The sequence below is a fragment of the Argopecten irradians genome, chromosome 4 (assembly GCF_041381155.1).
Source record: "Argopecten irradians isolate NY chromosome 4, Ai_NY, whole genome shotgun sequence".
NCBI classification, from domain to species: Eukaryota; Metazoa; Mollusca; class Bivalvia; order Pectinida; family Pectinidae; genus Argopecten; species Argopecten irradians.
The window spans coordinates 20,538,537-20,561,195 of NC_091137.1; the positions used below are offsets into that span (position 1 = coordinate 20,538,537).

The 22,659-nt window shown below is 37.5% G+C and overlaps 1 protein-coding gene across 1 annotated transcript; it reads left to right on the forward strand.

Moving 5' to 3' along the window:
* The first annotated feature begins 34 nt into the window (after window positions 1-34).
* On the forward strand, window positions 35-15,477 carry LOC138320903 (small ribosomal subunit protein mS40-like). Its single transcript, XM_069264206.1, has 6 exons — window positions 35-158; window positions 1,828-1,978; window positions 2,360-2,454; window positions 9,176-9,247; window positions 13,589-13,715; window positions 15,321-15,477. The coding sequence occupies exons 1-6, from the start codon at window positions 96-98 to the stop codon at window positions 15,440-15,442; spliced, it is 630 nt and encodes a 209-aa protein (XP_069120307.1). The 5' UTR covers window positions 35-95; the 3' UTR covers window positions 15,443-15,477.
* Window positions 15,478-22,659: the final 7,182 nt, after the last annotated feature.

The following is a 22,659-nucleotide window of genomic DNA, read 5'->3' on the forward strand; positions in this document are numbered from 1 at the left end:
ATGAAAATGGGTACAACTAGAAACATTTTGACGACCAAGATTTGAACCTAGTCATAGTCACGAAGACGCTTCGCATTTGGATGTTCACATAAACAATGTTTCGTGCTATTCGCATTAACGCATGCAAGCAAATTCTTCAGGAATTGGTCATTCCAAAGGTGATATATTTTGATGTTTCCATTGAATCTTGAAATTTATAGTGATTTCACAGACTCTAAGATAGGGTATCCACAGCTACAGGAGTTATGTTTTACTCCTGGGTCATTTTCGATTATAGGGTTTGACTGGACCTAGCTGTTCGTTTATGAATTAAAGATGGATCTGGTGATTTTATAGTGTTTTCAGACGAGCTTTGACAAAGCTCTCATAGGCTTGTAGAAAAACTGCAGGTCCGTCAGGATTTATACTCGATTAATACCGGTCGAACCGGTTATTCCGAATAAACGAAAACGGCGCCCCCAGAGGTCACTTCATTAACAACAGGTACTTAGCTCGCTGATATATATATATACTTATATTATATATGTATGTACCGTATATAAGAATGACATCGAACAACACGTAGACATAAGCATATATGTATGGGACAAAGAAGTAAACATCCCCTGAAGTGTAGCTGCGAAAGCAATAGGAAAAGCAGATTTGTGTGATATTTGTTTTTTCATATTTTGTTCTATGGCAAGGACATACTTCTTTTGTTTATTCTATATATATTTTTTTATGTCAGCGAGCTAAGTACCTGTGCATTAATTGATGGTTGTCAATGTACCAATTGAGCTTATATCCTAACAGCTAATATCATGTCCGTTATCCGTCCTTCGCCTGGATCCCGATGTCACTTTTTCCATATAAAAAAACAACTGGACCAGCATCCTCGATAATCCAGGAGTTACTATCACTGATGTTATATCCACCCCTGTAAAACTAATAAAACTGGAGAAGAAAGATTTTTTTGAAAACTATTGTTTGCCGTGATACATTGTTAGCTCACCTGGCCCGAAGGGCCGGTGAGCTTATGTCATGGCGCGGCATCCGTCGTCCTTTAAATCGCTCCGTCCGTCCGTCAACATTTCCTTTAAATCGCTACTAGTCATAGAGTTCTGCATGGATTGTAACCAAATTTGGCCACAAACATCCTTGGGGGAGGGGAAACAGAACTTGTATAAATTTTGGCTCTGTCCCCCCCAGGGCAGGAGGGGCGGGGCCCAATAGGGGAAATAGAGGTAAATCCTATAAATCGCTACTTGTCCTAGAGTTCTGAATGGAATGTAACCAAATTTGGCCACAAACATCCTTGAGGGAAGGGGAACAGAAATTGTATAAATTTTGGCTCTGACCCCCCGGGGGCAGGAGGGGCGGGGCCCAATAGGGGAAATAGAGGTAAATCCTTTAAATCGCTACTTGTCATAGAGTTCTGAATGGAATGTAACCAAATTTGGCCACAAACATCCTTTGGGGAAGGGGAACAGAACTTGTATAAATTTTGGCTCTGACCCCTGGGGGCAGGAGGGGCGGGGCCCAATAGGGGAAATAGAGGTAAATCCTTTAAATCGCTACTAGTCATAGAGTTCTGCATGGATTGTAACCAAATTTGGCCATAAACATCCTTGGAAGAAGGGGAACAGAACTTGTATAAATTTTGGCTCTGACCCCCTGGGGGCGGGAGGGGTGGGGCCCAATAGGGGATTTAGAGGTTAATATTAAAATTCCTTCAGAAAAGAAACAACGAACCTGTATTCAGAACATTACTTGGCATTACAAACCAGGTGAGCGATACAGGCCCTCTGGGCCTCTTGTTATGCTTACAAAGCTATTTTCTATTGCCAGGCAGTGCAACAAAGGCCTTTGTCTGTGACTTGTGCTTGTCTCAGAAGACAAGAAAAAAGAGAGGAGGAAGAAAATGTACGAGATGCTAGAAAAGGGAGAGAATACAATCCAGCTGATGCAGAAACAAGTAAACAGTACCTACAAAGTAAAGGTTGGTATTTAATCTCATCTAACCTGTATAACCCATATCATTATCCTGAAACATGATAGTAACCCATTTAAACATTTTATTGTTTGGTGTTGTGTCCTTCTATCCTTCCACCTATACATCAAGCAAATTTAGTTAGATTATCAGTAATTTAACTAATGACTGATTCATCTGGAAATCTTCCTTTGCTGAATTTACTACAAATTAGTCAATATAGCAGTGTGAACTTCATCCAAATCATAAATCACTTAATACATATACTTACTTATATGTATGACATATCATTGATAAGCCCTAGGCAACTTAAATGACTAGAAATCTGTAAATGTTCTTTAATGTCATTATTCGTTTCTACAATAATCCTGTTTATCCATTATAATTCAGCCTACAGAGACACATATGGGGACGATCCCGTGTGGAAGTTCTACAGACGAAACTTTCGAGGTCATATAGCTCCTGATACACGGTTAACCTGTGTGGTAGGTATACAGAATAACCAATACTGAAATCAGGATCTTCTCAATGACTTCATCTTTGGATGTCATCTTTTAAAATTATAATTGGAAGCATTTACCCCAAAAATTCATAATAGATTGGTCCATCCTTTGAACTAGAAGCATTCAATTGTGTCTTCAGGGGTGAATGAGTTCATTTACGGTAGTGGAAAATGCTGTATCATTAAAATGATCCCTTGAATATCTTATCTATGAATTAAAGTGAATAAGACAAGCAATAAGGGGACATAACTGTGATAATCTGTAGAAATACTAGCTGTTACATCACAAGATGTGAAGATCCTTACCATAAAAACTTGTATAAAGTTTGTACCAGCGTAATTTTTTGGGGTACATCTTTGGGCTAAAAATACTGAAAAAATACTTCTGCCACTGCAATTGATGTATCAAAACTTGGGGGAAACAATGTCAAGGAAGTCCCAAAAGTGAAGATTTATATGCAAATAATACATAATTCTTTAACCATTTTTAGGTCACCTGAGACGAAGTCTCAAATGTCCTATTCTAATTGCCTTTTGTCTGTCGTAGTGAGTCGTCCGTCCATAAACAATTTACATTTTCGACTTCTTCTCCAAAACACCTGAAGCAATTTCAATGAAATTTTTGCACCAACCTTCTTAGGCATAAGGCCAATCAAAACTGAATTACATGACTCCCAAAACATTTTTGATTGGCTGTCCAATCAGGGACCAGTACAGTGTTTTTCCTGAGTATTTTGGGAAATTGCCACCTTGTGAAAATTGGGAATTTTTGTGCGATAAAAGTAGGAAATTGAGAAAAATTTTAACAGTGTGTATGGAAAGTTTGGAAAAGGTAGAAATAAACAATTATGCTTCTCTAAGAATCATTGTAAGAATGTCTACTAAAATACGATGTTCAGACTTGGAATTTCCAGGCTTTTTAGCTCACCTGGCCCGCAGGGCCGGTGAGCTTATGTCATGGCGCGGCGTCCGTCGTCCGTCGTCCGTCGTCCGTCGGCGTCCGTCGGCGTCCGTCTGTCCGTCAACATTTCCTTTAAATCGCTACTAGTCATAGAGTTCTGCATGGATTGTAACCAAATTTGGCCACAAACATCCTTGGGGGAGGGGGAACAGAACTTGCATAAATTTTGACTCTGACCCCCCGGGGGCAGGAGGGGCGGGGCCCAATAGGGGAAATAGAGGTAAATCCTTTAAATCGCTACTAGTCATAGAGTTCTGCATGGATTGTAACCAAATTTGGCTACAAACATCCTTTTGGGAGGGGGAACAGAACTTGTATAAATTTTGGCTCTGACCCCCCGGGGGCAGGAGGGGCGGGGCCAAATAGGGGAAATAGAGGTAAATCCTTTAAATCTGTACTAGTCATAGAGTTCTTTATGAAATATAACCAAATTTGGCCACAAACATCCTTTTTGGAAGGGGAACAGAATTTGTATAAGTTTTGGCTCTGGTCCTCCGGGGGCAGGAGGGGCGGGGCCCAATAGGGGAAGTAGAGGTAAATCCTTTAAATCGCTACTAGTCATAGAGTTCTCCATGGATTGTGACCAAATTTGGCCACAAACATCCTTGGAGGAGGGGGAACAGCACTTGTATAAATTTTGGCTCTGACCCCCCGGGGGCAGGAGGGGTGGGGCCCAATAGGGGAAATAGAGGTAAATCCTTTAAATCGCTACTAGTCATAGAGTTCTGAATGGTATGTAACCAAATTTGGCCACAAACATCCTTGGGGGAAGGGGAACAGAACTTGTATAAATTTTGGCTCTGATCCCCCGGGGGCAGGTGGGGCAGGGCCCAATAGGGGAAATAGAGGTAAATCCTTTAAATTGCTACTAGTCATAGAGTTCTCCATAGATTGTAACTAAATTTGGCCACAAACATCCTTGGGGGAAGGGGAACAGAACTTGTATAAATTTTAGCTCTGATCCCCTGGGGGCAGGAGGGGCGGGGCCCAATAGGGGAAATAGAGGTAAATCCTTTAAATCGCTACTAGTCATAGAGTTCTCCATGGATTGTGACCAAATTTGGCCACAAACATCCTTGGAGGAGGGGGAACAGCACTTGTATAAATTTTGGCTCTGACCCCCCGGGGGCAGGAGGGGTGGGGCCCAATAGGGGAAATAGAGGTAAATCCTTTAAATCGCTACTAGTCATAGAGTTCTGAATGGTATGTAACCAAATTTGGCCACAAACATCCTTGGGGAAGGGGAACAGAACTTGTATAAATTTTGGCTCTGATCCCCCGGGGCAGATGGGGCAGGGCCCAATAGGGGAAATAGAGGTAAATCCTTTAAATTGCTACTAGTCATAGAGTTCTCCATAGATTGTAACTAAATTTGGCTTCAAACATCCTTGGGGGAAGGGGAACAGAACTTGTATAAATTTTGGCTCTGATCCCCTGGGGGCAGGTGGGGCAGGGCCCAATAGGGGAAATAGAGGTAAATCCTTTAAATTGCTACTAGTCATAGAGTTCTCCATAGATTGTAACTAAATTTGGCCACAAACATCCTTGGGGGAAGGGGAACAGAACTTGTATAAATTTTGGCTCTGATCCCCTGGGGGCAGGAGGGGCGGGGCCCAATAGGGGAAATAGAGGTAAATCCTTTAAATCGCTACTAGTCATAGAGTTCTGAATGGAATGTAACCAAATTTGGCCACAAACATCCGTAGGGGAAGGGGAACAGAACTTGTATAAATTTTGGCTTTGATCCCCCGGGGGAAGGAGGGGCGGGGCCCAATAGGGGAAATTGAGGTAAATCCTTTAAATCGCTACTAGTCATAGAGTTCTTTATGGAATGTAACCAAATTTGGCCACAAACTATCCTTTTTGGAAGGGGAACAGATCTTGTATAAATTTTGGCTCTGGCCCCCCGGGGGCAGGACGGGTGGGGCCCAGTAGGGGAAATAGAGGTAAATCCTATAAATCGCTACTTGTCCTGGAGTTTTGCTTGGATTGTGACCAAATTTGGCCATAAACACCCTTGGGAGAAGGGGAACAGAACTTGTATAAATTTTGGCTCTGACCCCCTGGGCGCAGGAGGGGTGGGGCCCAATAGGGGATTTAGAGGTTAATATTAAAATTCCTTAAGAAAAGAAACAATGAACCTGTATTCAGAACATTACTTGGCATTACAAACCAGGTGAGCGATACAGGCCCTCTGGGCCTCTTGTTTTTGTTTTGTCACACAAAATACACTTCAACTCACTGATTTGGGAAATTTAGACATAGATTTGGGAAAAAATAACAGGAAATACAATTGGGAATGGGGCCGAAATTCGGCCCCAAATATATAGGCAGGAAAAACACTGCAGTATCAGTGTGAATGTAACACTTTGATGGACTTGTAGTTTGAGAAGTAGTAGGCGGGGCCACTGTATGTTGCTTTTTAATACAATGCAACTAGTGTTTGTAGTAATGCTATCCGGTTTACTATTGATGTGTAGGACTGAGAAGGACTTGCCCTACTAAGACATCTAGTGGTGACCTCTTGAACCATTTCATTCATAAACTTCCATTCATAAATTCCCTATTCATTGAATAATATTCCTTTGGACCAATCAGTAGTCATGGGAAGACTGCCTTCTGATTGGTAGAATACACAGAGTGTGTATAGAATACACAGATTGTTATATAATACACAGCCCATCTAGGTCAACTGTTGCCTGCTGGTGACTCCTCTGTCCAACTTACATAATCTCTGTTAATGATAATTCAAATTGGACTTACTATCTAAGGCTTATAGAGATAAGAGTTTTAAAGTAAACTAATCATATGCCCTTCTTGTGTACCTTAAAATAATGTTTTTAAATGAATGTTAAATACAGATATGAGGTAAAGGCAAAATAACTTGTAAGGCTGCCCTCATATGTGGATGGTTTTACCAAAATAAGTGTATGTGCAACATAAGAAACAAGAGTATATTAAGGATAAAAACTCATTTTAATGAAGACGTGTTTTCTTTGTAATTTTCATGCAGGAACTTTAATTAAGAAATATGTCAAACAAAACATATGTATTTTCTGTGATCAGTTGAATGTTCTTGAAATAATTATCCCCCGCCCAACGAAGTTGGCGGGGGATATACAAATGGGTTCCGTCCGTCCGTCCGTCTGTCCGTCCGTACGAATGGTTTCCAGAGCATAACTTTAAAACCAGTAGAGATATTTCCACGAAACTTCATACACACATTGGTTTCATGGTCTAGTAGTGCCTTTTGCTATTTTTAGGTTTTCATTTTTTGCTTTTTAGCTCACCTGGCCCAAAGGGCCGGTGAGCTTATGTCATGGCGCGGCGTCCGTCGTCCGTCGTCCGTCCGTCTCCGTCCGTCCGTCCGTCGTCCGTCTGTCCGTCAACAATTCCTTTAAATGGCTACTAGTCATAGAGTTCTGCATGGATTGTAACCAAATTTGGCCACAAACATCCTTGGGGGAGGGGGAACAGAACTTGTATAAATTTTGGCTCTGACCCCCCGGGGGCAGGAGGGGCGGGGCCCAATAGGGGAAATAGAGGTAAATCCTTTAAATCGCTACTAGTCATAGAGTTCTGCATGGATTGTAACCAAATTTGGCCACAAACATCCTTGGGGAAGGGGGAACAGAACTTGTATAAATTTTGGCTCTGACCCCCCGGGGGCAGGAGGGGCGGGGCCCAATAGGGGAAATAGAGGTAAATCCTTTAAATCGCTACTAGTCATAGAGTTCTGCATAGATTGTAACCAAAATTGGCCACAAACATCCTTGGGGGAGGGGGAACAGAACTTGTATAAATTTTGGCTCTGACCCCCCCGGGGGCAGGAGGGGCGGGGCCCAATAGGGGAAATAGAGGTAAATCCTATAAATCGCTACTTGTCCTAGAGTTCTGCATGGATTGTAACCAAATTTGGCCACAAACATCCTTGGGGGAAGGGGAACAGAGCTTGTATAAATTTTGGCTCTGACCCCCCGGGGGCAGGAGGGGCGGGGCCCAATAGGGGAAATAGAGGTAAATCCTATAAATCGCTACTTGTCCTAGAGTTTTGCATGGATTGTAACCAAATTTGGCCACAAACATCCTTTTTGGAAGGGAAACAGAACTTGTATAAATTTTGGCTCTTACCCCCCAGGGGCAGGAGAGGTGTGGCCCAATATGGGAAATCGGAGGTAAATATTCAAATTCCTTCAGAAAAGAAACAATGAACCTGTATTCAGAACATGACTTGGCATTACAAACCAGGTGAGCGATACAGGCCCTCTGGGCCTCTTGTTTTCCGTAACCATGGAAACATTGCTGAAAATATCATATTTTTGTACCAGGTTCGTTTCCGGAGCATAACTCTAAAACCAGCAGAGATATTTCCACGAAACTTCATAGACACATTGGTCTTATGGTCTAGTGGTGCCTTTTGCTATTTTAAGGTTTTCACTTTTTGTACTTTTTTCTGTAACCATGGAAACGTTGCTGAAAATGGCAGATTTTTGTGTAAGAATTGTTTCCGGAGCGCAACTCTAAAACAAGCAGAGATATTTTCATGAAACTTCATAGACACATTGTTCTTATGGTCTAGTAGTGCCTTTTGCTATTTTTAGGTTTTCATTTTTTGCACTTTTTCCGTAACCATGGAAACATTGCTGAAAATATCGTATTTTTGTACCAGGTTCGTTTCCGCAGCATAACTCTAAAACCAGCAGAGATATTTCCACAAAACTTCATAGACACATTCTTTTTATGGTCTAGTAGTACCTTTTGCTATTTTTAGGTTTTCATTTTTTGCACTTTTTCCGTTACCATGGAAATATTGCTGAAAATATCATGGTAAATGGTAAATGTTACTTTGCAAAACTCCACCCATCTATGTGTATATAGTCTATATAAATGTCAAGGCTGTATACCTGATTCAACAATTGCAGCCCCGCTCTACTTGAATTATACTCCATCTTTCTTTAGCTCAACTTCCTTTTTCCTGTTTTTTTTTCAATGACTATTTTTGAATGACTATGTCCTGTTTTTTTTTCAATGACTATTTTTGAATGACTATGTCCTTGTTGATATTAAAGTCTTTATAATATGGTTTATATATTTTGATTTTGGAAATTCATTTGATTTCATTCTATTTTTCCGTTTCTGCTGCTTTGTATTTGCAGTACTTTGAGTACTTTGATTTTTTTTTTGGATTTTTTTTTTTTTTTTACTATTTACTAGTTTTTACCAAAGATACAGATAATTGCACGATACCGGGAAAAAATGGTTTGCTGATTTGTTTCTCTCTTCTTTCTGCCTGTTTTCTGCCTACATACAGAAACATATATACATATGTTTATATGTTTCTGCTACATATAACCTAAATTTTTATCCAGTAGAAAATGTGTTTTGCAAACTGAAATCTGTAATGAAACAGGAACGATATACTGGGTATATCCATATTGGTCCTGGCCGACCCTTAGGGGCCAGATTGGCAGGGCCAAAAGGGGTCAAAATGGCTAAAATTTCAAAAATCTTCTTTTGAATTCACAAATTAAATCCTCATAGATTAAAAAGTCAAATGTTCAATCACTGACTGCCTTCTAGGACCTGATGGGCCAATATATAGTGTTTATTTGTCTTTGTTTTTTATTCTGTATTCGAACTTAAGTGACCGTTGAGTCAAACGGGCCTCTTGTTTCTTTTAAAATACCCTGTGTTTGTTTTCATTAATCGGAAATATCACACCTTTGTCTTGATTTTGTTTCAGAGAAAAGGTGTTATCAGTACAGGAAATGCTTGTCCTGTCTGTAGAGATGAGTACTTGTGTATTAGTTATAAGGTAAGTATTGTCCTGTCAATAGAGATGAGTACTTGTGTATTAGTTATAAGGTAAGTATTGTCTTGTCCTGTCTGTAGAGATGAGTACATATGTACTTGTCTTGTCCTGTCTGTAGAGATGAGTACTTGTGTATTAGTTATAAGGTAAGTATTGTCCTGTCTGTAGAGATGAGTACTTGTGTATTAGTTATAAGGTAAGTATTGTCTTGTCCTGTCTGTAGAGATGAGTACTTGTGTATTAGTTATAAGGTAAGTATTGTCTTGTCCTGTCTGTAGAGATGAGTACTTGTGTATTAGTTATAAGGTAAGTATTGTCCTGTCTGTAGAAATGAGTACTTGTGTATTAGTTATAAGGTAAGTATTGTCTTGTCCTGTCTGTAGAGATGAGTACTTGTGTATTAGTTATAAGGTAAGTATTGTCTGTTCTGTAGAGATGAGTACTTGTGTATTAGTTATAAGGTAAGTATTGTCCTGTCTGTAGAGATGAGTACTTGTGTATTAGTTATAAGGTAAGTATTGTCTTGTCCTGTCTGTAGAAATGAGTACTTGTGTATTAGTTATAAGGTAAGTATTGTCCTGTCTGTAGAGATGAGTACTTGTGTATTAGTTATAAGGTAAGTATTGTCCTGTCTGTAGAGATGAGTACTTGTGTATTAGTTATAAGGTAAGTATTGTCTTGTCTGTAGAGATGAGTACTTGTGTATTAGTTATAAGGTAAGTATTGTCTTGTCCTGTCTGTAGAGATGAGTACTTGTGTATTAGTTATAAGGTAAGTATTGTCCTGTCTGTAGAGATGAGTACTTGTGTATTAGTTATAAGGTAAGTATTGTCTTGTCCTGTCTGTAGAGATGAGTACTTGTGTATTAGTTATAAGGTAAGTATTGTCTTGTCCTGTCTGTAGAGATGAGTACTTGTGTATTAGTTATAAGGTAAGTCTTGTCCTGTCTGTAGAGATGAGTACTTGTGTATTAGTTATAAGGTAAGTCTTGTCCTGTCTGTAGAGATGAGTACTTGTGTATTAGTTATAAGGTAGTATAGTCTTGTCCTGTCTGTAGAGATGAGTACTTGTGTATTAGTTATAAGGTAAGTATTGTCTTGTCCTGTCTGTAGAGATGAGTACTTGTGTATTAGTTATAAGGTAAGTATTGTCTTGTCCTGTCTGTAGAGATGAGTACTTGTGTATTAGTTATAAGGTAAGTATTGTCTTGTCCTGTCTGTAGAGATGAGTACTTGTGTATTAGTTATAAGGTAAGTATTGTCTTGTCCTGTCTGTAGAGATGAGTACTTGTGTATTAGTTATAAGGTAAGTATTGTCCTGTCTGTAGAGATGAGTACTTGTGTATTAGTTATAAGGTAAGTATTGTCTTGTCCTGTCTGTAGAGATGAGTACTTGTGTATTAGTTATAAGGTAAGTATTGTCCTGTCTGTAGAGATGAGTACTTGTGTATTAGTTATAAGGTAAGTTTGTCTTGTCCTGTCTGTAGAGATGAGTACTTGTGTATTAGTTATAAGGTAAGTATTGTCTTGTCCTGTCTGTAGAGATGAGTACTTGTGTATTAGTTATAAGGTAAGTTTGCTTGTCTGTCTGTAGAGATGAGTACTTGTGTATTAGTTATAAGGTAAGTATTGTCTGTCTGTCTGTAGAGATGAGTACTTGTGTATTAGTTATAAGGTAAGTATTGTCTTGTCCTGTAGTAGAGATGAGTACTTGTGTATTAGTTATAAGGTAAGTCTTGTCCTGTCTGTAGAGATGAGTACTTGTGTATTAGTTATAAGGTAATTTGTATAGAACTTGTGTATTAGTTATAAGGTAAGTATTGTCTTGTCCTGTCTGTAGAATGATATTTGTGTAATAGTTATAAGGTAAGTTTGTCTGTCTGTAGAGATGAGTACTTGTGTATTAGTTATAAGGTAAGTAGTATTGTCTTGTCCTGTCTGTAGAGATGAGTACTTGTGTATTAGTTATAAGGTAAGTATTGTCTTGTCCTGTCTGTAGAGATGAGTACTTGTGTATTAGTTATAAGGTAAGTATTGTCTTGTCTGTGAGAATGAGTACTTGTGTATTAGTTATAAGGTAAGTATTGTCCTGTCTGTAGAGATGAGTACTTGTGTATTAGTTATAAGGTAAGTTTGTCTTGTCCTGTCTGTAGAGATGAGTACTTGTGTATTAGTTATAAGGTAAGTATTGTCTTGTCTGTAGAGATGAGTACTTGTGTATTAGTTATAAGGTAAGTCTTGTCCTGTCTGTAGAGATGAGTACTTGTGTATTAGTTATAAGGTAAGTATTGTCTTGTCTTGTCTGTAGAGATGAGTACTTGTGTATTAGTTATAAGGTAAGTCTTGTCCTGTCTGTAGAGATGAGTATTTGTGTATTAGTTATAAGGTAAGTCTTGTCCTGTCTGTAGAGATGAGTACTTGTGTATTAGTTATAAGGTAAGTATTGTCTTGTCCTGTCTGTAGAGATGAGTACTTGTGTATTAGTTATAAGGTAAGTATTGTCTTGTCCTGTCTGTAGAGATGAGTACTTGTGTATTAGTTATAAGGTAAGTATTGTCTTGTCCTGTCTGTAGAAATGAGTACTTGTGTATTAGTTATAAGGTAAGTATTGTCTTGTCCTGTCTGTAGAGATGAGTACTTGTGTATTAGTTATAAGGTAAGTATTGTCTTGTCCTGTCTGTAGAGTAAGTACTTGTGTATTAGTTATAAGGTAAGTGTTGTCCTGTCTGTAGAGATGAGTACTTGTGTATTAGTTATATGGTAAGTGTTGTCCTGTCTGTAGAGATGAGTACTTGTGTATTAGTTATAAGGTAAGTATTGTCTTGTCTGTAGAAATGAGAACTTGTGTATTAGTTATAAGGTAAGTATTGTCTGTTCTGTAGAGATGAGTACTTGCGTATTAGTTATAAGGTAAGTATTGTCTGTTCTGTAGAGATGAGTACTTGTGTATTAGTTATAAGGTAAGTATTGTCTTGTCCTGTCTGTAGAGATGAGTACTTGTGTATTAGTTATAAGGTAAATCTTGTCCTGTCTGTAGAGATGAGTACTTTTGTATTAGTTATAAAGTAAGTTTTGTCTTGTCTTGTCTGTAGAAATGAGTACTTGTGTATTAGTTATAAGGTAAGTATTGTCCTGTCTGTAGAGATGAGTACTTTTGTATTAGTTATAAGGTAAGTTTTGTCTTGTCCTGTCTGTAGAGATGAGTACTTGTGTATTAGTTATAAGATAAGTATTGTCTTGTCTGTAGAGATGAGTACTTGTGTATTAGTTATAAGGTAAGTCTTGTCCTGTGTGTAGAGATGAGTACTTGTGTATTAGTTATAAGGTAAGCATTGTCTTGTCTTGTCTGTAGAGATGAGTACTTGTGTATTAGTTATAAGGTAAGTCTTGTCCTGTCTGTAGAGATGAGTACTTGTGTATTAGTTATAAGGTAAGTATTGTCTTGTCCTGTCTGTAGAGATGAGTACTTGTGTATTAGTTATAAGGTAAGTCTTGTCTTGTCCTGTCTGTAGAGATGAGTACTTGTGTATTAGTTATAAGGTAAGTCTTGTCCTGTCTGTAGAGATGAGTACTTGTGTATTAGTTATAAGGTAAGTATTGTCTTGTCCTGTCTGTAGAGATGAGTACTTGTGTATTAGTTATAAGGTAAGTCTTGTCCTGTCTGTAGAGATGAGTTCTTGTGAATTAGTTTTAAGGTGATTATTGTATTGTCCTGTCTGTAGAGATGAGTACTTGTGTATCATTCTCAATATTCCTTAGGTTACTATAGGTCTATGCGATAGTAAATCTGAGGGCTCTGTGTGTGACGGCAAATGAAACAGGTAATCTGGTCCTTTGATAAAAAAAGATTGAATAACAATGTATCACTCTCTGCAGGTCTGTGATTGAAAAGTATTGTTATCCTGTTCTGCCTTCAGTTTTACTATAACATGGTCCCTGGGTGATGGTAACCCCTGGAAGCTGGAATAGTGAGGATGGTCTTAGATACTCAACATTGAGAAACTCCTGATGATGCCTGTCAGAAGTTCCTTATCATTGAAAAACTAATATTGCTGGATTATGCTGTAAACAGTTGTTAAAGTGAAAGTGTTCAATTATTTTAAGATAGAAATTATTCTCCATTTCTCCTGATTCTGTCATTCTGATATATTTGTTACAATGTTAAATGTAAATTCTTCTCCATTTCTCCTGGTTCTTTTATTCTGATATATAATTGTTACAATGTTGTAACTTCTTCTCCATTTCTGCTGATTATGAGATATAGTTATTAATGATAATATGTTAGATTTATATCTCCATTTGTCATGATATCTCAGATACCAAGTGTATTTTCCATTGGTTACAGAACAGAGATTTGCTGCAGCAGTTTCTAGACCCGATGACAGGAGAGGTACTGCCAAGTAAAGTGACAGGTGTATGTCAAAAACAACACCAACGACTATTGTTCGAGGTCGCCAAGGCCCAAGATTATGGTAAAAAAAACTTTTTCAATGTAATTTGGTTTAATTGGAGATCCAGGAACTGGATCTCTTGGCTGTTGATAGGACATCCTATGTTACAAAATATACAAATTCCTGTGATAATAAGATGCGCCAGTATGCACTGTAGCTTAGCAGGCACTATCAAAACATCAACTCTGTACTTTTGTTTCAATCCTTAGTCAGTGATCTTTATTTACTTTGGCCAGAAAATGCTAAGAAGCCTGACCTACTTAAATAGCCATATGTACATCTAGTTTTCACCAGGCATTAGTGAGGGAAATTCCTCTAGCCAGGTGGCCTTAAGTTTATACATGAAATTTCACACTACTATGTCTAGACAAGTCAGAATTTATAATCAATCAAGACAAATGTACAAATACAGTAAAACCCCTATAACTCGAACTGCAGGGGACCAGGTCAATAGTTCGAGGAATACGGGGTATTCGACTCATCCGAGGTTGGTCAAGATCGACAGTTAAAATGTCCGGTTTCAAACTATGACAAACAATGCACGGCAATGACATCTTAATTACCCTATCTTTCAGCATTTTGGATTTCTTTATTTAAGTGTTGTATTGATAGCAATATCAAGTTGAAAAAATGTATAACATAAATTTAGCGTTTGGAAAAGCTAATGAGAAAGCCCTAAATCAAATGTCATTCACATCAGAGTAAGCGCTCGTCATCTAGGTTAATGTACAATATCCATATTGGTCAACAAGGAGTACATTTTCTATTATTTAATTATCACAAATTATTTAAAACATATACAAAATACATACTCACAATAAAGTTATTAACCAGCATATAGATGTCTATTTAGTATTTACGAGTAAAGTTACAAAATACAATTTACATGAAAAGATACGGAACGCACTGATAAAATGTACTGTGCATATATCGTTTGATATCGTTTACATCTTTCGGCAAATAACATTGTGTTAGCCTGTCGAATGAAACAAACGAAGAAATTTAAAAAAAATAAACTTTTATAATTAGGCGGACGTCAACAATATCTTCCGCCTCTTTTGTCATTTCACAATGCGTACTTTCTATTAACACGGATCAACAACTTCCGTATTTACAACGAAGATTGTTACGAGAGAAACATTAATAACTTAATGCCTTTTCTGAAATATTTAAATAAAGTTAGCATTAAACAACGGCTTGCGATCGTGTAGGTAGGTAATAATGACACCGTTAATCCCTTAATTACATAAAGGCTTGACACGCCAATTGTATAAACACAAGATCGTGAGCAATTATCCATGTTGGTCGGTGCAGTCAGGTGTGACACAGGTAAAAAAAATCTCAAGGGCCGGACACCTGTTTGACGAATACATCGGTAAATACTATGTATTTGATGCAACGGGGACATATTTCTGTTCGAGGAATAAGGGGTATTCGACGAATAGCTGTTCGAGCTATCCGGGGTTTTGTTACTTAGATTATATAGAGAGACGGTCGGGACCGTACGACCAGTTCGACGAATAGGGGGTATTCGAGGAATCCGGGTTCGAGTTAGAGGGGTTTTACTGTATAGACATTATTGATATTGTTCATGTACTAATGTTGACTTTGTTTATTTTTCCACAGGTTATATAGAAAAATATTTTCCTTTACGAAAGTACAATTATTCAGAGTACTACAAACTAGCAGGCTTGACAAAGGAGATTCTGAATGCTGAGACAGAAGAAATGTCTGAAAATAGTGTATAAGATTAATAAAAAAATAAACCTTTTAATGCAACTTATGTCTTCTTTATGTTTATTTTTGCGATTCCTGATAAAAAGTTGTTAAAAACCATCTTACCAAAAGTGTCAGGATGACCTGTAGTCTTAATGCTTCGTCCGTCATCGCGTGCAGGAATAAATTCACGAACAATGAAATAGACTACTAGTGGCTATCTGTTTCAGTCATTGGAGATCCATAATACATAACGTGACATTTTACCTGAAGTGTATTTTTAGCTCGAGCAAGAGCTGTGGGCGACCTAGGTCGTGACAAGCAGAAAGTGACCATACCTCTTTCTGATTCTTCATAATGGACAGACCTAGAGTAGCAAGACGAAGGCTACTATGTTCAATAAATGCCACACAGAGATCAAATAAGCTAAAAAATCTTTGAATATCGTTTTGCCAATATCCAAGATGCCAATTGGGCATGTAGCATGCTGGAAAGAAGGGCTACCATTGTGTTCAAATGACCTTGATCTTCATTCAAGGTCACAAAAGTCAAATAGGCTAAATTCATAAAACAACTACATGTACATTTTGATATAAGCTGCTTACAAATTTATAACGAATATGGTTATCAAACATGGTTGATGTCTAAATTACATTAATATTAAAGGGCCAGTTACAACAAAGTTACAAAAGGCAATAGCTCTGAACATTACTATTTTATAATCTTTATGTAAGATTAATTTAGAATAAGGCTTTATATTTATGAAAACTTAGTACCTGACAGGAAAAACACCATGGTAGTAGGTAACCATGTCATACTTTCTGCCAAAAAAAGATGAAAGTCAAAATCTTGAGATAGACATTGGATATTTTTAGTTTTCTAGGTCACCTGACCATAGGTCATGGTGACCTATTGCGATAGTCTTTTGCCCATCGTCGTGCATCATCCGTCCAGCATCTTGCGACATCCATTAACATTTCCTTGTGAATGCGATAACTTGAGTAAATATAAACCGTACTTAATTAAACTTTGCATGTAGACTAAAATTGAAAAGATCTCGTACAAATCCGAAAATCAGAGTGATTCGACAGTAATTTACGGAGTTATTGCCCTTTGCACTAATAATTATTGTTGGACCTTGTGAGTACGATGACTTTAGTACAGATGAACTGAGCTTAATGAAACTTTGTATGAAGACTAACATTGGAAAACTTTGTATGAAGACTAACATTGAAAAGATTTCGGACGAGTTGGAAAATCAGCATGATTCTACAGTAATTTATGGATTTATTGTCCTTTGCAACAATAATTATTATTGCACCTTGTGAACATGATAACTTCAGTAATATAAACTGAGCTTAATGAAACTTTCTACTTACACTAACATTGGAAAATCTTGGGACAAGTTTAAAATCAGCTTGATTCTGACTCTAACTTAAAGATGCTCCACCGCTGACAAATAGTAATTTTTCACTATCAAAAACAGGAGCAGACGATTTAGTATTTTTCTTCAGTTACAAAAGTTACTTACTTTACACCATTACCACCATTCAACAGTTTGAGCTTCTAATTTTACTTCAAGTTCAAAATATGAAAAATAATTAATTGCATCCCGAAAAAATTCCGTGCCATTATATCCTATATGGAATGAAGTACTGATTGCGCTTGCACCAAAGGCAAAATGAAATATTTTATATCATTTTTTGTGTTAATTAGACATATATATACACGATTAAACACCAATTACTGTTCCAATAATGAACATCATTTATGCTCTGTCGGCGGTGGAGCATCTTTAATTATGGAGTTATTGCCCTTTCCAATAATAATCATTGAACACGATAATGTGAGTTAATATGCACCAAGCTTAATGAAACTTTGTATGTAAACTTAGTAGATCTATGTTCCTATTTCGTGAACAAAAGACATCAGTTGGCTAGTAAATTACATAACCGTTAACTAATTTGTATCAAATATTAGATGACCGTTAAGACCCATGGGCCTCTTGTTTAATCTATTGAAACAGGTATTAAGTTGACCGTTTGCACTGATTTTATAATTATATGATATTGTCTCTTTTTGTGTGTCAGAAATATTTTACACTTCAAACTTCTCATTAACTATGACTTGATATTAGGCTTAATTGTCGCATGTTGCTACAGAGAGCTACTAGCGTTGTTCAGAGATGACCGTGACCTACATTTAATGTCATGCCATAGTGGTAAATAGACTAAAAACTGTTATTGGACCTGTAACATGCTACCAAGTTTATTTAAATGAATGGCCTGTACCCTCATTTAAGTTCATAAGGGTCAAAAGGTACCAATATGTTTTGATGTATGACAACCATTATTGACCTTCAATTAATCAAGGTGACAAGAGGACACCTATTTAACTGGTAAATGACTTCTTGTATAACTAAGAGGCCAATAGTCCTTGTGTATAGGTCTTGTAGCTTGATAGGATGGATGATTGCCTAGATAGCTTTTAAAATGACAGGTACATACATAATCTGATATTGGGCCTCTACCATACTAGGATAAAGGACCGTCAATATTCTTTAGTTCTATTAGACTGAAAACATTTTTTCTCGATAACCATAGTCCAGGAAACATCATAACTGATTGCAATATGCTTTAATGCATGACCTTGACCTTTATCCGATGTCACAGGCTACATTAAAATCTATAAATGACTTGTAAATCAGTAAGGGACCCAAAATACAAGTACACGTACTAATATTGGACATTGAACGACATTGACCATAATTCAATTTGATCAAGAGACCCAGACACCATATGTAGATCTGATAGCATAAAAGTTGAATGGCTGTGCAGACTGTTCAAATGTTCTGAATAACAAAGAGGCCTACAGACCTGATATTTGTTCTGTGACTGCTTGCACGATGGGCACAGAGTTTGGTAAAGTGTAATACGGAGCTTTCGAGATCCCTGAATGACGTGTGGAAAATACGATTTACCGTCGATTAAATCCCACCTTCCGGTGATTATGACGTTACAAATAATCACGTCAAATAGTGACGTCATAATCACCAGATGATGGCACTTGCATTACCCACGTCGTTTTAGGATCTCGAATCCCCCGTATTGGTTGTCATATATACTTAGATTTCCAATATGTAATGTTTCTTATTTGATATGAACCAAGATATTCTAGCTGAAACCTGATATCATGCCAAATGTCAAGTTATTATTAGTAACATGCATGTATTTATCGACAGTAGAGTTGAACGTTGAAGAAATAAAATTCATATGTTTATAAACAAACGAAAACCTTCATAAGAAATGTGTGTTATGACTTTGGTTATATAAAAATAGTGCATGTCATTTGCTGAGCGGAAAAAACAAACATCGATACGATAGTCAGAACACTTCAGATTGAATATATTTATTGTGGAAAATATAGATTTAAAATGGAGTTACAGGCAGGAGTTATTTCAACTTATCAACGCCTTCTCGCTCCGGTTCAAACGAGAGCCCAAATATCCTTTTCGTTCGCCGCTTGGGTTTTGCTTCGGGATAAAACCTTTGACCGACTCGTCTGTTTTGTTTTTCCGTGCATTGTGGTACAAATTATGTTTAGCAATGTTTCCGATAGATCCGAGGTTGGTGATATTGACGAGTTCCGTACATAACCATCTACAGATCGATGTATAGTGATTTGTTTCACATTTTTACTGAGTTCCTCGATCAGAGTTTCCTATGCCAGAGTTAGTTAGCCTTATTAGAAGTACATGTAGATATTTGGGAAATACTGAAAAACAGATCCTATGTACACAAAAAATCAATCAAGCGAGCGCCCGTGGTTTGACTAAAAGCGAAAGCCCTGTGCTTGACGCCTTATTATGCACGTGAAAACTTTAGCACGTGGTATAAATACGTACATGTACATTCTATATGTTTACAAGATACTGACGTAAATACGTGTTGTTGTTTTTTTAAATTGACCCGAATTATGATCATGCCTGGTAGAGTCTCTAAGAAGAAAAAATCGATGGTTTTCCAGCCCCATAGCAGGTTCTTGTTATTGTTTTCTGGGTATATTTGTTTGTTTGGACACCTACTACATAGTTCTTTTACTCATCGTTGCTTTCGCCTGTGGCACTATGTAATACATGGACTGGACTAAGACTTTTATCGATCCGTACCGCAATACTATGTAACACTTATGGATATATGACAGAAATACATTTCAAATGTATGGTTTTTGGAGGGGAAATGGTAATTTAGTATCTCTAAATAAACAAGAAGCTTAATTGAATGTGATAAGGAGAAAAATAAAACAACCGGAGGTCGAATACAATAAATAATTAAGCGTACACATGAACATTTAATATGTACTGCGAGGACTTTTAAAAGTTTCTTACATTAGAGAATACATGAAATTAAAATGTACTTGATTATAAAGGGATAACTCACCATAATATTTTGTTTAATGTCGTATTTTTTATTATTATTATTTATTTTTTTTAATATAAGAATATAAAAAGAACACATCCAGAAAAAAAAACCCTATTACCGTTGAAAAGTATGGCTTTAACAATAAACCTGTACAATTCACAAACAATATACCGACCCACCAGTTGTTAAGTCTGACCCACACAACAAGTAATACTCCTCCCGTTTTCAAGTGTGACCTCCACAATATACAGACTCCCCCGTTATGAAATGTGACCCTTACAATATATAGACTCCTCCCGTTTTCAAGTGTGACCTCCACAATATACAGACTCCCCCCGTTATGAAATGTGACCGTTACAATATATAGACTTCTCCCATTTTCATGTATAACCTCCATAATATACAGACTCTTCCCATTTTAAAGTGTGACCCTCACAATATCCAGACTCTTCCCGTTTTCAAGTGTGACCCTCACAATATATAGACTCCCCCTGTTTTCGAGAGTGACCTCTACAATATACAGACTCCCCCAGTTATGAAATGTTACCCTTGCAATATACAGACTCCTCCCGTTTTCAAGTGTGACCTTCACAATATACAGACTCTCCCCGTTATGAAATGTGTATTATGTATATTGTAGAGGTCACACTTGAAAACGGGAGGAGTCTGTTTATTGTAGAGGTCACACTTGAAAACGGGAGGAGTCTATATATTTTAAGGGTCACATTTCATAACGCGGGGAGTCTGTATACTGTGGAGGTCACACTTGAAAATCGGAGGAGTCTATATATTTCAAGGGTCCCATTTCATAACGGGGAGGACTCTGTATATTGTGGAGGTCACACTTGAAAAAGGGGGGAGTCTGTTTATTGTGAGGGTCACACTTGAAAACGAGGGGAGTTTGTTATTTGTAGAGGTCACACTTGAAAATGGGAGGAGTTTGATTATTTAAGGGTCACATTTCATAACGGTAGGAGTCTGTATATATATTGTGAGGGTCACACTTGAAAACGGGAAGAGTCTGGATATTGTGGAGGTCACATTTGAAAACGGGGGGATTCTGTATATTTTTGGGGTCACACTTGAAAACGGGAGGAGTCTGTATATTGTAAGGGTCACATTTCATAACGCGTGGAGTCTGTATACTGTGGAGGTCACACTTGAAAATCGGAGGAGTCTATATATTTCAAGGGTCACATTTCATAACGGGGGAGTCTGTATATTATGGAGGTCACACTTGAAAACGGAAGAAGTCTGGATTCTGTGAAGGTCACACTTGAAAACGGGGGGAGTCTGTATATTGTAGGGGTCACATTTGAAAACAGGAGTACTCTGTATATTGTGAGGATCATATTTGAAAACGGGTGGATTCTCTGTATATTGTGGGGGTCACACTTGAAAACGGGAGGAGTCTATATATTATAAAGGTCACATTTCATAACAGAGGGAGTCTGTATATTGTGGAGGTCACACTTATAAACGGGAGGAGTCTGTATATTGTGAGGGTCACACTTAAAAATGAGAGGAGTCTGTATATTATGGAGGTCATAATTACAAACGGGAGGAATATGTATATTGTGATGGTCACACTTGAAAACGGGAGGAGTCTGTATATTGTGATGGTCACACTTGAAAACGGGAGGAGTCTGTATATTGTGGGGGTACACTTGAAAACGAGAGGATTTTATATATTGCTAGGATTAGACTTGAATACAGAAGGAGTCTGTATATTGTGAGGGTCACATTTGAAAACGGGTGTAGTCTGTATATTGTGAGGGTCAGACTTGAAAACAGGAGGAGTCTGTATATTGTGGAGGTCACATTTGAAAACGGATGGAGTCTGTATATTGTCAGGATGACACTTGAATATGGAAGGGCAAATTCTTTATGTCACAGTTTCAAAGCATATACATTTGTTAACAAATTGGTCACACAAAAGACATATTTTTACTCTGAAATGTTTGTTGTTATAAAGATAACTTCGATGGGATATGTGTATACATATCAAACACCTATCTCAATATTTCTTCTGGGTATTTTCAATTAATTATCCTCAAATTTGTATCATAAACGGCTCTCTGATGTGGTATCATTATCACATTCTATTATTTACATGAGAGTTGGCATATAGTATTAAAGTTTTTTATGCTATTACTTACATTTTATTAGGAAATATAAGTCTTACATTATGTAAACACCATGTATTATTACATATATTGACTAGAATGTCCACATTTCCCATATTCACGTTGTAGTAATACACAATTTCGTCTGCTAGAGCTTTGCCAATCCATGTATTAAACTATGCCATTATCTTTGCCTTGCGCATGCGCAATGCGCCACAGGTCACACTTTATGACGGTCACAGATGAAAATGCCACACCTTTGATGCGACAGACTAGCTAAAACATTTACCAGTGTGACACTGGCAATTTGTAAGTTATGGAGATAAACCGCAAACAATATGTTGGAGACAGAACTGTACCGTCAGGGCCGAGATCTGTTCTCTCCCACATATTGTACAGTTTGAGGCTTATCTCTAACTTAAAACATATATATAAATCTAATCGCACTCCGTTAAATTTAAATAACTTTAGAAAACAGCGCAATAAAGTTAACAATCAAAAGAAAAGAAAAAAGAGAATTGTTTCATGCGGACATTAATGGTCTCCTCGATATCTTTAGTAATTCAAATCCAAGAAATTTTTGGAAACTTGTCCGCAGACTTATTAAAAATTCTGATGTATCTAACTGTATTCCTCCTTTGCGGAGTGCGACTGGAATTATTGAAATTGATGACTACACAAAGGCAAATATTTTAAACGACT